Raw genomic sequence first — 15648 nt, 5'->3', positions numbered from 1 at the left:
TATAGACATAGTGAAGTGGTGCAGATTTCTTGGTCTGAGTGATTCAGCATTTTAAAAACCTATCTTTGGTCTTCCTTCTCTCTGCGCTGCTCTCGCGGCAACTGCGGGGACGCGCCAAAATAAGAAAACACAAGCAGCGTCAGTGACAGTGACAGAGAAAACTAGAAGCCTATCCTTTGAAATAACTTCGAAATCTTTTTCAGATGCTGCTTTGCTGACAGTCTTATAAAAAGAGAGCGGGAGTTTATTTTATTTCGCAGTGTTGTAGCCCACAGACCGCGATAGAAGATGGTTCTGCAAAACAGTGGACGGTACAAAGCGGAGCGAGGACAAGGTGGAGGAGACCAGGAAAACCAGTAAGTAGTTTCACCTCACAGACAAACTGCTTGGCTCATTTTAAATTACTCTGGACAGCCACAATATGCTGTACGTGATACTTAGTAGATACACAGAAGTAAACCATGAACTTAATGTAGCTGTTATGTGTGCGTTTAAACCAGGGACGATGGGTCTTCCATGTCGGCCCTCAAGCGGCTGGAGCGCAGCCAGTTCACCGACGAGATGGACGCCCGCTTCGGTTTCGACAGGATGAAGGAGCCGGGGGAGAAAACAGGCTGGCTGATCAACATGCATCCTGTAAGTCTATACAGTACACACATTGTCATGTGTGGACCTTTTCAATGTCTTTAGGAGAAAATGGTGATAATAAATGTGACACTGTGCTATGCTCTTTTTCTATTTCTAGACCGAGATCCTGGATGATGACAAGAGGATGATCAGTGCTGTGGACTATTATTTCATACAGGAGGATGGAAGCAGGTTTAAGGTGGGTTGCGCTGTAAGACAACTGATTCAAACTGGTTACCACCCTTACATACTGGTCCCTTATACTGTACACAGTAATTACTCTGTAATAATAACACTTGAAAAATGTCCAACATTTCCACTGCTCTAACATATCCCTCCTGACGTGTATCCTGTCTGTAGGTGGCCCTTCCCTTTAAGCCATATTTTTACATTTCCACTAAAAAGGTAAGTCTGAGCCTTTCATTTGGTTCTCATGCCGTGTAATCATGTTCAAAAACTCTCTCCTTAAACACAACTTTATTTCCAGAACTGCGAAAGAGAAGTAATCTCATACATGTCTAGGAAGTTTCAAGGAAAGGTGGCGAAGCTTGAAGTTATCCCAAAAGAGGACCTAGATCTGGTGAGTTTTGTTTTTAGTGTCCTTTGACAGCATTTTTTTTACATTTTTAATTTGTTTTATTTTTCAGGACAATGCACATTTGATGAACATGTACAACAGTACACGTAAAAAATGACAGATTATAGCCCAAGGGCTAATTTCCATCTGCAGTCCATAAAATGTTTCATATCATACTACAAAAATAAAAGCTGCCAAAGAAGATTTAAACACAGCACCCACATAAATTGTACAGTTTGTTCTGCAACAAGACAAATGTGTTGAACTATGCTGGCCTGTTTTCCTCAGCCAAACCATCTAGTTGGACTGAAGAGAAGCTACATCAAGCTTTCATTCAGCACCGTGGACGAGCTCATCAAAGTCAAGCGTGAGATCTCGCCGGCTGTACGCAAGAACAGAGAGAGGGAGCAGTCCAACGACGCCTACACCTCAATGTTATCAAGGTACCACCAGTCCCAGTAGTTTCTAACACACTGTTATTTCCAGCTTAATATTGATCTGCTGACACCTTTGTTGGTTTTTGCAGTGCCTTATCGGGTGGCAATGTGACCTCAGCAGAGGAAGACGGGATGTCAAAGAATATTTCCGACCAGTTAGACAACATATTGGACATGAGAGAGTATGATGTGCCCTATCATGTGCGATTGTCCATTGACCTCAAGATCCACGTGGTAAAGATCGATTCCTGTCGTCCCAATGTTTGAGAAGATCTACGTGTGCTCCCTGTTCTAATCTATTCTGTGTTCATTTCTCAGGCTCACTGGTATAATGTTCGATACAGAGGCAGCGCCTACCCACCAGAGATTGTACGGAGAGATGATCTTGTGGAGCGCCCCGTATGAGGATTTTATGAATTATGTTGCATCATCTGTCAACAATTCAGGTTCATGTGTGCCAGTGATTTCATAAAGCATTGTTTCTTGTTTGTTTGAGGACCCTGTTGTTTTGGCTTTCGACATCGAGACCACCAAACTTCCACTGAAATTCCCAGACGCAGAAAGTGATCAGATTATGATGATCTCCTACATGATTGATGGACAGGCGAGTTGTCTTTATAATATCTATTATTCTATCATTAATATATGTATCCGTTTGACTAACTTTGTGTTTCCTTTTTAAAGGGGTTTCTAATCACAAACAGAGAGATCGTCTCTGAGAACATTGAAGATTTTGAGTTCACTCCCAAACCGGAATATGAAGGGCCTTTCACCGTTTTTAACGAAGATGATGAGGTAGTTATACTGCTGTGTAAATAGAGATTGAAGCACTTGAAGCTCTGTGGTTGCATCGGCGTAATAACAATGTGATGACGTGACTTTGGCTGCAGGCGGCTCTCATTCAGAGGTGGTTTGATCACGTTCAAGAAACCAAGCCTAACATCTTTGTAACCTACAATGGTGACTTCTTTGACTGGTGAGCTGTTATTTAGCTGCTTCTATAACATTATGCATTAATTACTCCTATAGTATGATGTTTACATCTTACGTCTCTCACTTTGTTTCCACTCTTTCAAGGCCTTTTGTTGAGACTCGGGCCGCCCTTCATGGATTGAACATGCACAGGGAGATCGGTTTCCAGAAGGATAACCAGGGAGAGTACAAGTCCAGTCAAGCTATCCACATGGATTGCTTAAGGTTTGCATGACTCTGACATTGTTAAAATGATATCCATGTATTTTACGTAAACTACCCTTTGGGATTCATTTTATAATGAATGGATTTCTAACCTCATCATCCAACCTGCTTCTCCTCCGTGTCAGGTGGGTAAAGAGAGACAGCTACCTGCCCGTAGGGAGTCATAATCTGAAGGCAGCAGCGAAGGCTAAATTGGGCTACGACCCAGTGGAGCTGGACCCGGAGGAGATGTGTCGCATGGCAACTGAGGAGCCGCAGGTACAGAAATAAACTTCAGTTTTCACAGCTCGGAAAATAAAGGATTCAATTGTTTTAAAAGTTGCCATTTTGTTGACTTTTTTTCTTTTCTCTACTTTTCTGTTAGACTTTAGCCACCTACTCTGTGTCAGATGCTGTGGCCACATATTACCTGTATATGAAATATGTTCACCCCTTCATCTTCGCTCTGTGCACCATCATCCCCATGGAGCCTGATGAGGTTTGTCTTTGTGTGTGAAAGACTGAAATCCCCTAAATATAACATGCCTTTTGGTAATTAATCCTGTATTTTCTTCCAGGTGCTGCGTAAAGGTTCTGGGACCTTGTGTGAAGCTCTGCTGATGGTGCAGGCCTTCCACGCAAACATCGTCTTCCCCAACAAGCAGGAGCAGGTCTTTAACAAACTGACAGACGACGGTCACGTCATGGACTCTGAGACGTACGTCGGCGGCCACGTGGAGGCGCTGGAGTCAGGAGTGTTCCGCAGTGACATCCCCTGCCGTTTTAAGATGGTACATCTTAGTTCAACTTAACAGCTGGTTCTTTGCTTCACAGCTGTTTGTGTGTTTTTAGAGTGACAGTTTGGTCTGGTGTGTTGACAGAACCCAGCTGCGTTTGACTTCCTGTTGCAAAGAGTGGAGAAGACCATGCGCCATGCCATTGAGGAGGAGGAGAAAATCCCTTTGGAGCAAGTCACCAACTTTGATGAGGTATGTTGACTTTCCATTTTTTCCTTAGTGGTTCTTTTTTGTTAAGTTTCTCCAATTTGTGTCATTATTTTGAAAAGTCATCCCAACTACTCTCAGCACTCTCAGCTTGAAGTTATGAAATGTCTTGTATTTTTTTCAGGTTTGTGAGGAAATCAAAAAGAAGCTGACTTCGCTGAAGGAGGTCCCAAACAGGATTGAATGCCCGCTCATCTACCATCTGGACGTTGGGGCGATGTACCCCAATATTATCCTCACCAACCGCCTGCAGGTAAAAGAAAAATCGAAATAAATATGCACAAGATAAAACCTTTAGAAAAGCATGGAATTCAATACTTTTATTTTCTAATTTTACAGCCTTCCGCTATGGTTGATGAGGCCACTTGTGCTGCCTGTGACTTTAACAAGCCTGGTGCCACCTGCCAGAGGAGGATGGCCTGGCAATGGAGGGGGCAAATCAGTAAGTTAATGTTGTTCACTCTAATTGTGTTCTTATAATTTGGATATGAGTCAAAGAATTGAGGTGCTAATAGAAAAGTAAACTCAGATCTTGCCAATATTGCTTCCACAGTGTTCATGTGGGGTTGAATACAGTAAAAGTTTATTTCTGTCTGCAGTGCCTGCTAGCCGCAGTGAGTTCCACCGCATCCAGCAGCAGCTTGAGTCTGAGAAGTTCCCGCCATTTTTCCCCAACGGTCCGCCTCGGGCTTTCCACACACTCAACAGAGAGGAGCAGGCCAAACATGAGAAGAAACGTCTGGCAGGTGCTTTCTTTTTCTCTGGCTCCTTAGATTTCGTTTATAAGCATTCTAAATTACGTGTTGCTTAAAGCATAGTTTGACTTGTCCTGTCGTTGTTTCAGACTACTGTAAGAGGGCCTATAAGAAGACACACGTCACCCGGCTGGAGGAGCGAGTCACCACCATCTGTCAGAGAGAAAACTCCTTCTATGTCGACACCGTAAGAGCCTTCAGAGATCGTCGTTATGAATTCAAAGGACTCCACAAGGTATGTTGTGGTATTTACAGAAGTTGAAATGACAGTCATCGCTATTTTTTTAAAACTATTTTCAGTTCATTACATATTTCTATATGTTTTTCTAAAATAATAAATGTTTTTTTTTTTCTTAAATGTCCAAGCAGTTCAGCCTTTAAACACTCACACATTTGTAATTGCACTCTGTACTTGAAATTCTTCTTGCCCATCGAGATTATATGCTGTACTTGTTTTTTAGTTTTTTTTTTTACTTTGCTTAAGGTGTGGAAGAAGAAACTGTCGGCAGCTCAGGACAGAGGAGACGCTGCTGAGATAAAGCGCTGCATAAACATGGAGATCCTGTACGATTCTCTTCAGCTGGCACACAAGTGTATTCTCAACTCTTTCTACGGCTATGTCATGCGGAAAGGGTAGGAGTCAACTTTTTTCATCATTCAAATCATCAAACATCCTTTTACTTGCACTTTTACACTGTTACATGAGCTCTTAAGCCTCAACCGTCAGTGCTACCTAGTTATTACTGGCACTGTGTGCTGCTTTCCATCAGGGCGCGCTGGTACTCCATGGAGATGGCTGGCATTGTGTGCTACACTGGAGCCAACATCATCACTCAGGCCAGAGAGCTCATCGAACAAATAGGGTGAGTGTTATATGGATAATGAGATACTTCATCGCAGAAATTACTTTTTTAGTCAATGCAAGGTCAGCTCCAGCTCAGGAAAGATGGAGCTGGAAGGGATCCACCGCATTGTTAAACAACGTTTCATCAGCCAACATTTGGGCTTGTATCCAGCTCCTGCAGTACTGTGATAATCTTACTTTCTTTTGCTCCTACCCCACGTTCACATTGCAGGTCAGAGTTATGATTACATAACTGCATTAACCTCGAACAGCGGCGTGTTCTTGTCTGTGGAAATGAAAGGAATCAATAACCTTTCTAATATGTGAACTGAAAGAAACTGAAAAAAACGCCCATTTCACACTCATCACGCTTTCACTTCTACTTCTCTGTGACTCAGGAGGCCCCTGGAGTTGGACACTGACGGTATCTGGTGTGTCCTGCCCAACACCTTTCCTGAGAACTTTGTGGTGAAAACCAGCAATGAGAAGAAGCCCAAGGTGACCATCTCTTACCCAGGGGCCATGCTGAACATCATGGTGAAGGAGGGATTCACCAACGATCAGTACCACGAGCTGGTGGAGCCCGCGTCCGTCACCTACAACGTCAGGTCGGAGAACAGCATCTTCTTTGAGGTGGATGGACCGTACCTGGCCATGATCCTGCCTGCCTCCAAGGAGGAAGGGAAGAAGCTGAAGAAGAGGTATAGCAGTGGATTTTAGACTTCTGACCCTGGACGATTGGATGGATTTGTTGTTACCGACATTAGTGTATGAGCAGTCTAGCGAAGTTCATAATCATTAAAATGATGATGATTTAAGGTTTCTCTGTTCATTTTAGGTACGCTGTGTTTAATGAGGACGGCTCTCTGGCTGAGCTGAAGGGATTTGAAATCAAGAGAAGAGGAGAGCTCCAGCTCATTAAGATTTTTCAGTCGTCAGTGTTTGAGGCTTTTCTCAAAGGTACCTCTCTGGAGGAGGTGTACGCCTCTGTGGCCAAAGTGGCTGACTACTGGTTGGATGTTCTGTACAGCAAGGTAAAAACCTGTCATCACATGGTATTACAAGATATTTATTGTTTATCTAATATTTTAAAATACATTATCATTTGCGAAGAAAGCTGACTCAAAATGAGTCTTTCTCTTCTTCACAAAAAGCTGACTGATTTATTTCACTGGTTTTCCAGGCTGCCAACATGCCAGATACGGAGCTGTTTGAACTGATTTCAGAGAATCGTTCGATGTCCAGAAGGCTGGAGGACTACGGAGAGCAGAAGTCCACTTCTATCAGCACAGCTAAGAGACTGGCTGAGTTCCTGGGAGACCAAATGGTGAAAGATGCTGGTCTGAGCTGTCGCTACGTCATCTCCCGAAAACCCGAGGGTTCACCTGTCACAGAAAGGTGGCTCCAAAAATACGCTTTTATAACTCAAACCGTTACAGTAGACATTCTGTATGTATGTATGTATGTATGTATTGCTCTTAGTGTAATATTTAGTATTATATAGTTGGAAACTCATGTGTCATTTCCGTCACCCCTCTTTTTCCATCTATATCTACACAATATTTTTCCAGTTGTCCAATAAGGACACAAAATGCCAAAAAATAATAAAAATATCACCATGATAATAGATGTGAATTTCTGATGTTGGTGGGATCAAATAAATTGATGTCAGAGTTGCCTTCCCTCTGTTAAATGTTTGTGGAGAACAACTACTGAAGTAAAAGCATTGAATTTGACACTGATTGATTTGTGTGTCTCTCTCCATCAGAGCCATTCCTCTGGCCATCTTCCAGGCAGAGCCCAGTGTGAAGAAACATTTCCTTCGTAAGTGGCTGAAGATGCCCAGCCTGCATGACTTGGACATCCGCTCTGTGAGTTTTAAGATTGTGTGCACTTAAGACGCAAGCTTTTGGTTGTCTGTGAATTTGCTTGTGCGCTCCCTCTGACATAAACATTTTCATTTGTGTCCTTTTCAGATCCTTGATTGGAGTTATTACATAGAAAGGTTGGGTAGTGCCATTCAGAAAATCATCACAATTCCAGCAGCACTTCAACAGGTAAAGATTAAACACATTTCATAGGGCTGGGCGATATGGAGAAAATCAGATATCACGATATTCCTGACCAAATACATCGACATCACGACAATATTGTAGGGTTGACAATTGGTGCTTTCACAAAATATTTTTAATAATCAAATTTTAGAAAAATAATCATCAATAATGTGGTAAACTGTTTCAAGGGAAATTGTAGAGAGAAAAATAAATAAAATGTCCAGCTATACGCTGACTATGTTTACATGTAGTGTGATGTTAAAACAAATCTGCAATTCTTCAAATGATATTCCCTCATAATGTTTCACAACAGATTTTGTGAGAAAATGGAGTTAGTATGTGCATGTTTTTATCATTTTAGACAACGTAATTGTATATCGCAATATAGGATTTCATCACAATATGATTCCCATTGAAAGATGATAAATTATCATATTTAATTATTGCCTAGCCCTAGTCTCTCAGTCTATCCTAGGCTTATGTACAGATTCCATTTTTAATTGTTTCTGTTCATCATCAGGTGAAGAATCCGGTACCCAGAGTAAGGCACCCTGACTGGCTTCACAAGAAACTCCTGGAGAAAAATGATATCTACAAGCAAAAGAAAATCAGTGAGCTGTTCACCAGTGAGGGCAAGAGACAGGTTTGTTTATTTCCCTGCAAAATGTTCTGTCACACTGTCAGCACAGTCATCGTGGGTTTGTAGAGATTCACTGCTTTATTCAGACACTCTTGGGATACCAGATGTTTACCAAGCTTAACCAGAGTTTCCTTTGGTTAAAGGACAGTGTCTCCAACTACTAGCCCACCCTGCTGCCCCATTATGCACTTTTTTTACTTTTCTAAATGGCCTTCTCCTCCTCCTTTTTCAGGTGGCCCATCAGCCTCTTGAAGCAGGCCAAGCCGCAGACATAGAGGACTTTGGGATGCCAGCCAGACCTCTGCAGCCAGCCATACTCATCAGCACTAAGCGGAAGCGGGCTTCTCAGGGAGAGGACAGCCAGGTGGAGTCTCAGGATGTCGAGCTCACTCAGTCCTGGAGAGAGATCCTGGGGCCACCCCCACCTATGGGAAAGACACGGGTAAGCTTGCAGCAACGGGCACAAAGTGTTGCCTGTTGTGTCAGTGATTCCTAGTCTTTTCTCTTTTTTTTCATTTCTAATGCCTTCTGAATATACGATTTTACATTTGTTCCCTTATTCTGGGATATTACAAAACTAAAAAAACAATTGTCTGTTTGCAGGAGGAGCGTCTAGTGTGGCTGCGTTACCATAAGAAGAAGTGGGAGCTGCAGCTGAGGCAGAGGAAGGAGAGAAAGAAGAAGAGGAGGCTGCTGGATGGTGAAGCTCAACCCGTAGGGGGAGGAGTGATCCGAGGCGGACCCACCACCGGCCTGGGAAGTTTCCTCCGCAGAACAGCACGCAGCATCCTGGACATGCCATGGCAAATTGTGCAGGTGAAGCAAAGCCACTCCATTATCATCCTCGAGTCAGTTTAAAAAATCAAGCAAATCATTTATCATGTTCGCTCATGTGATGTCCTGTTCCCTGCTTCTCAGATTGCAGAGACCAGTCACCCTGGTCTGTACAAGTTGTGGGCTGTGATTGGACATGACCTCCATTGCATGAAGCTCAACATCCCACGTGTCTTTTATGTCAATCAGAAAGTCCCAAAACAGGAGGAGGGAGCCACATACAAAAAGGCACGCAATAAGAAAATGCAGTAAAAATGCATTGCAGTTATTATAAATGTGTGGTAATTATAAGTTGACTAAATTATCTTTATTTTTTTTGGCTTCAGGTGAACCGCATGCTGCCTCGCTCTAACATAGTGTACTACCTTTATGAGTACTGTGTGCCAGAGGACATGTACCAGGAGCACATCAATGAGATCAATGCTGACCTGTCTGCCCCAGACATTGAAGGAGTCTATGAAACACAGGTATCATATATACACCTCCAGTGTTTTTATAACCTCTCTCATGATACGCTTTATGTGTGTACAGTGTGTCTGTGAGTCCAATTTATTTGCCATTGTAAACAGAATGCAGCATTAACACAATCTCTTTCAGGTCCCGTTGCTGTTTCGTGCACTGGTGCAGCTCGGATGTGTGTGTATGGTCAATAAACATGTTGTGAGGGATCTGGCTGGCAGGGAGGCTGACACTTTTGACCTGGAGCATCTGGAGATGAGGTCTCTGGCCCAGTTCAGCTACCTGGAACCTGGTAAGACTGCAAAATGATCCTTTAGGGATTTACTTTATTTTTATTTATTTTTAATTGTTTTTGCCTACTATTAGCTTTCCCCCCAAACTAATATTTGCGCTGATATCACGGAATTATGTTTTCTCTCTCTTCTCAGGGAGTGTTCGTCACATGTACCTTTATCATCACAGTCAGGGTCACAAAGCTCTGTTTGGCCTCTTCATCCCCTCTCAGCGCAAAGCCAGCATCTTTGTCCTGGACACAGTAAGAATTATATAGGTTTCCTTATTTCTAAGTAATGCTGATATCAACTCCAATGCATCCCTTCCCAACTGAATAGAATAGAATAGCACTTAAGGTCCGTCTTTATTGTATCTCCAAAGGTCAGAAGCAACCAGATGCCCAACCTGACTAACCTCTATACAGCTGAACGCACTGCTCTCCTGGAGAAGACAACAGAGGAGCTCCTGCCTCCAGAGAAACACAACTTTGAGGTCCGAGCTGAAAACGACGCAAAGGCTATTAACCGCGCTCTGCAACGCATACTGCTAAACTACAAGGTAAAACACACTGGAGTTAATTAGATACCTAATTAACTTCTAATGATTACACACACATACATGATTTATGTTCAAGTGTCTGCTTTGTGTTGCTGATTACAGGAGGAGCGCCGTGGACCCACCCTCATCGCGGTGCAGTCAAACTGGGATTTGCGGCGGTTGGCAGCAGGGATGCCGGTGCTTGAGGAGTTTCCAGTCGTTCCAGTACATGTGGTTGATGAGATCAGCTATAACGTGCTGGACTGGCAACGCCACGGTGCCCGGCGCATGATCCGCCACTACCTCAACCTAGACAGCTGCCTGTCACAGGCTTTCGACATGGCCAGGTACGAACTACACACTGTTCCCCACTGGCATGCGCACTTGGTTGCTTTAGTCTCTAATAAAGTCTGTTTTCAGTTTGTAATTTTTGTTGACAGCGTTCAGATTTTGTTTCCATTTAAAAAAAACATTTCTTGAAACATTTCTTGAAACATTTTGAAGCTTTAAAACTTGAATGAAATATCTCTTGCTTTTAGGTATTTCCATTTACCTGTGGGGAACTTGCCTCAGGATGTGTCCATCTTTGGCTCAGACTTGTTCCTGGCAAGACATCTACGGAAACACAACCACCTGCTGTGGCTCTCACCCACAGCCAGGCCTGACCTCGGAGGAAAAGAGGCTGATGACAGTCGTCTGGTTATGGAAAGTGATGAGAGGGGCTCTGTGGAGATCAATGCTCAAGGATGCTATTCCACAGGTACTCACACACTTAATCTGATTCCAAGAAGACTCCTCACACAGCAACTGTACACCTTTTTTGAAGCGTCTTTCTCTGTATTTACGGACAATCCTGTTTCTCTTTCTTTCTTTCAGTGTGTGTGGAGTTGGACCTGCAGAGCCTGGCGGTGAACACCATCCTCCAATCACAGCATGTCAATGACATGGAGGGCGGAGCTAGTCTGGGTGTCAGTTTTGATGTGATCCAGCAGGCCTCGTTGGAGGACATGATTTCAGGGAACCAGGGAGCCAGCGCTCTCGCTAGCTATGATGAGACTGCTCTCTGCTCCAACACCTTCAGGTATAAACATCTGTAGTGCATCACCATTTAAACCCACATGCATATGGTCTAACAATACAGGTGTGACAAGAAAGCATGTCATGTTTTGTTTTTTTGTGTTTTGCTCACCTCTGTGTTGTATGAGCAGGATCTTGAAGAGCATGGTGGTTGGATGGGTCAGAGAGATCACCCAGTATCACAACGTGTATGCAGACAACCAGGTGATGCACTTCTACCGATGGCTGCGCTCCCCCAGCTCTCTGCTCTATGACCCCGCGCTGCACCGCACCCTGCACAACATGATGAAGAAGGTGTTTCTACAGTGAGTGGCACATCATCCTCTTTACTGTTAAAAAAAACATCTATAGTATATTTAGTCTTAAAAGCTTTATTTTAAAATAATATTAAAATAAAAATTGTGCGTAATGTATCAGGCACCTGTTGATATCAGAGAGCATTTAGGGTCTTCTTTCATCATTCTCTCCTTCTGCTGTCAGGTTGGTTTCAGAGTTCAAACGCCTGGGCTCGACTGTGGTGTATGGCAACTTCAACAGGATCATGTTGTGCACAAAGAAAAGGAGGATAGATGATGCCATAGGCTATGTAGAATACATCACCAAAAGGTCAGACATTCACCCTCTGCAGGTGTTTATACATATTTGCATTGTTAAGGAATGTTGTCACTTGATTTATGCAATTTGATTTTATTAATAAATATGATCATTAACGAATACAAAATTAATGACAACCAAATTCATAACTACAACCATACATAAACAATATAAATAAAGACAAATACCTGTATTAAGAAAATGATAATAGATAGATAGAAACAATATTTATATGATTTTGTCTTCAGTAGTCTGAAGTAAAAGCCAAAACACTACTAAACCATTATTACCCATTAGAACAGTTGTCAGAGATGATGTTGCGGTCTCCATTATGAAAAGTGAATCCTATGAAGCCATCTTAAAAGAGAAGAACTACCCATTAGACTAATGGAGGAAAAAGGTTAATCAGGGCTCTAGACTGCGACCAATTTGGTCGCAAATGCGACATTCGGCGCTAATGGCGACACGAGGAAAAATTTGGGTGCACCTACATTTTGTGCTGGTGCACCTAAATAAAAAAGTTAGGTGCACCAGTGCAACCAAAGCAAAAAGTTAGTCTGGAGCCCTGTTAATAATAGTGAAGCTAGGCCAATTTGTCAATAAATCAATAGTGTAACATGAAACGGAATATCTAATGGAATTGTGTTAATTGCAATATTCAGTGGTTACACCAAATGTTGTTCTGGCCTTCAATGCAGCATGATACCAGCATTTCTGAACGTTTCTGTGGCAAAAAATGCTTTTAACTGATTGGTCAATATTGCTAATGATCATTTCTGAACATCTTCCTATGCTTTAATGTCTTTTTGAAAGTACAGTTGTCATGAAAATCACCTTCCTAACTGTTTCTCCTGTAGCATCCACTCCAGAGAAATCTTCCACTCTTTGTCCATCTCTTTCTCCCGATGCTGGGAGTTCCTGCTGTGGATGGATCCGGCCAACTACGGTGGCGTGAAGGGCAAACTGCCCTCCAGCATCATGTATGGAGAGGTAATCCTCTGCAACGTCTGCCTTACAATATATTTACATTGATTAAAGTAGCAGAACACAGAACTCATGCCTCCTCCATGGCCCCTTTTTTAGGAAGGAGCCCAACAGAAGAAAAAGAGCCGAGGGGAGGGAGATGAGGAAGGCAGTGATGATGAAGACGAGGATGAAGCCGTTGTGGAGGAAGATGAAGGTGACGGAGAGACAGACGAGGTGGAGGAGCTGATTGAGAGCAACTGGAACATCATGCAGTATCTTCCCCAAACTGCCTCCTGTCAGAAATACTTCCTCATGATTGTCTCCGGTAATAATACATCTATATACACAATAGCTTTGGTTTTTCTTTCTACCAAGTCTTACAAAAAATTTCCATGCCAGCCTACATTGCAGCCGTCTACCACAGCATGAAAGAGGAGCTGAGACGCAACGCTCCTGGAGCAACACCAGTCAAGAGACGTGGAGGCAGCCAGGCTTCCCAGCAGGCCGTGGGGGATTTGAGTGCTCTTCCTGGTAAGAGGCTGTTTAGGAAGTGACTTTAGTTACTTAAGAGGTGCCTTGTATTTTTTTTTAGAAACTTCAAATTACACTCATTAGAGTCACCGCAGACTAGTGTCTGTTACACTTATGTAAACTTATAAAGGGGAACTATTAATTGTATTTAGATAGATTTTACTTTCAGATGTGAAGTTTTTTTAACTGTTCCCCCACAGGAATGATCTCCTTCTCTCAGGAATATGTGTCTAGTGAGTTGACACAGAACTTTTTCACCATCACTCAAAAAATCCAGAAGAAAGTGACGGGTACCAGGAGTGTCAACCAGCCCTCAGAGATGTTCCCCGTCCTTCCTGGATCCCATCTGCCACTCAACAACCCAGCACTGGAGTTTATCAAATATGTCTGCCAGGTATATTACTTAGCACACCAACTTACAAAGCTCTTTTCGTGTGTGGCACGTTGTCCTGATTTTCCTCTCACCACACGGCAATTCCATCTTTTGTGTGTCCAGGTCCTTTCACTGGACGCCAACATAGTCAACCAGGTGAACAAGCTGAAGAGAGACCTCCTGCGTCTGGTGGACGTGGGAGAGTTTTCCGGGGAAGCCCAGTTCTGTGACCCGTGTAACTCCTACATCCTGCCAGAGGTCATCTGCCACCACTGCAATTTCTGTCGTGACCTCGACCTCTGCAGGGACCCATCTGTGGCACAAGTGAGGAGGAGGAGCACTGATAGGCATAATATTTAATGCTGTTATTACTCCTAATTCCAGTTAGATAAACTGTGTTTTCCTCTCATCAGGATGGATCAGTTTTGCCTCAGTGGTTCTGCTCCAACTGCCAGGCGCAGTATGAGACGGAGTCGATTGAGATGGCTCTGGTGGAGGCTCTGAAGAAGAAACTGATGAGCTACACTCTGCAGGACCTGGTGAGTAAACAGTGCAGATGTTTTGTGCTGACAAGATAAAACATCCTAACAAAATAACACTTTTGGGGTTTCAGTTGTCCTAGTGGTTAATACATAGATCATAAACTGTTATGTTTACCTTTGTTGTATGTCATCACTAGGGACGGGTCTCGAGACCCGGTTCTATTAAGGATCCAGTTCCAAATTTCTCAAAGCCCGAAAGTCAATAAGGTCCGAGCATATTATGTTATGTCTAAAAATACAGTATATATGTGCTCAAACGGGAAAAATTATTTACGAGCACAGTGTGTGCGTAAAGACTAGCCTCCCCACCGCAAATCATTCAAAACATAGTCTGACTGGCTACCGAGAGCACCGCTCTGTGGGCCGATTAATAAGCTCGTTAAAACAAAAACGGAGACAGAAGAAATCAAACAGTCACAGACAGTTTTTGCAATAAAAGCAATAATAGTTCTGTTAAGATTAAGAATTTGTCGTCTCGTCTCTCCACCAAATATTAGAAAAGTATCGATAAAGGTATTGATAAAGACTTGAATCGTTAAGCAGTCTGTTGCAAAGGTTTCACATCAGTCTCAACATATTAACCTATAAAATATTAATAGTGAAGAACTTCATTAATGGTCCGCATCTGTTATACAACACCTGATCATTTTCCTAAAGCTGCCTCACTGCTAAAAACTCTGTGTGATTTTAGGTGTGTACAAAATGTAAAGGAGTGAAGGAAGCAAACATGCCCCTGTACTGCAAATGTGCCGGAGACTTTGACCTCACTTTCCCAGCCAAGGTTTCTACTCTCAATTACATTACATGGTTCAATTTAGTGATGAAAGCTTAACGATTGTTGCCATTTGACATTGTTCTCAAAATTGTTTTTTTTTTTTTCTACTTTTTTCCATTTTAAAGAGCTTCTTTGAGCAGATCACGGTGTTTCGGAATGTAGCGTCCCACTACAAAATGAGCTTCCTGGACGAGACCCTTGACTGGTTGCTTGTCATGAGCCCACAGATCAGCCAGAACGCTCACTGAACAGATCATCAGAAAACACTCGATTCTGAAACGTTTCTGCCCTTGTTCATCAGCCTTGATAATGTCTGTTTCTATGCTGTTTGATGGTTTGTGATCAGGACATTGGTGAGGCAGGTTGGAGGAGAAATATGTGGACTGTAGATATGTCTGAAGTCTTGATTATGTCATAATATAAGTATGTATGTTTGTGAATTAATTTTTTTACTGTCAATAAATATTTTTCAAAGTGTTTGTACAGTGAGCCTGAATGTTTTTACTGCTTAGTTATTGTAACTAGTGCTGTAGAAATGGACTGAAGTTCTGCCTCAAAGGAAAAAAGCATAAA

The 15648-nt window shown here is 42.7% G+C and overlaps 1 protein-coding gene across 1 annotated transcript; it reads left to right on the top strand.

The window, feature by feature from the left end:
• Positions 1-107: 107 nt before the first annotated feature.
• pole (polymerase (DNA directed), epsilon) lies at positions 108-15560 on the top strand. Its single transcript, XM_028578963.1, has 48 exons — positions 108-356; positions 501-636; positions 746-826; positions 988-1032; positions 1115-1207; positions 1493-1647; positions 1731-1875; positions 1960-2040; positions 2138-2245; positions 2326-2436; positions 2532-2617; positions 2719-2838; positions 2964-3096; positions 3203-3316; positions 3396-3608; positions 3699-3806; positions 3946-4074; positions 4161-4263; positions 4421-4567; positions 4666-4811; positions 5061-5209; positions 5347-5439; positions 5819-6121; positions 6259-6454; positions 6604-6818; positions 7189-7291; positions 7397-7477; positions 7995-8117; positions 8347-8556; positions 8718-8930; positions 9033-9176; positions 9275-9415; positions 9546-9699; positions 9836-9942; positions 10062-10238; positions 10341-10564; positions 10757-10977; positions 11094-11298; positions 11426-11599; positions 11775-11900; positions 12746-12878; positions 12972-13179; positions 13254-13385; positions 13586-13779; positions 13882-14082; positions 14172-14297; positions 14992-15081; positions 15201-15560. The coding sequence occupies exons 1-48, from the start codon at positions 289-291 to the stop codon at positions 15321-15323; spliced, it is 6888 nt and encodes a 2295-aa protein (XP_028434764.1). The 5' UTR covers positions 108-288; the 3' UTR covers positions 15324-15560.
• The last annotated feature ends 88 nt before the right edge of the window (positions 15561-15648 follow it).

This window comes from Perca flavescens, chromosome 5, assembly GCF_004354835.1.
Source record: "Perca flavescens isolate YP-PL-M2 chromosome 5, PFLA_1.0, whole genome shotgun sequence".
NCBI lineage: Eukaryota > Metazoa > Chordata > Actinopteri > Perciformes > Percidae > Perca > Perca flavescens.
This window is presented reverse-complemented; position numbering and strand designations above follow the sequence as displayed.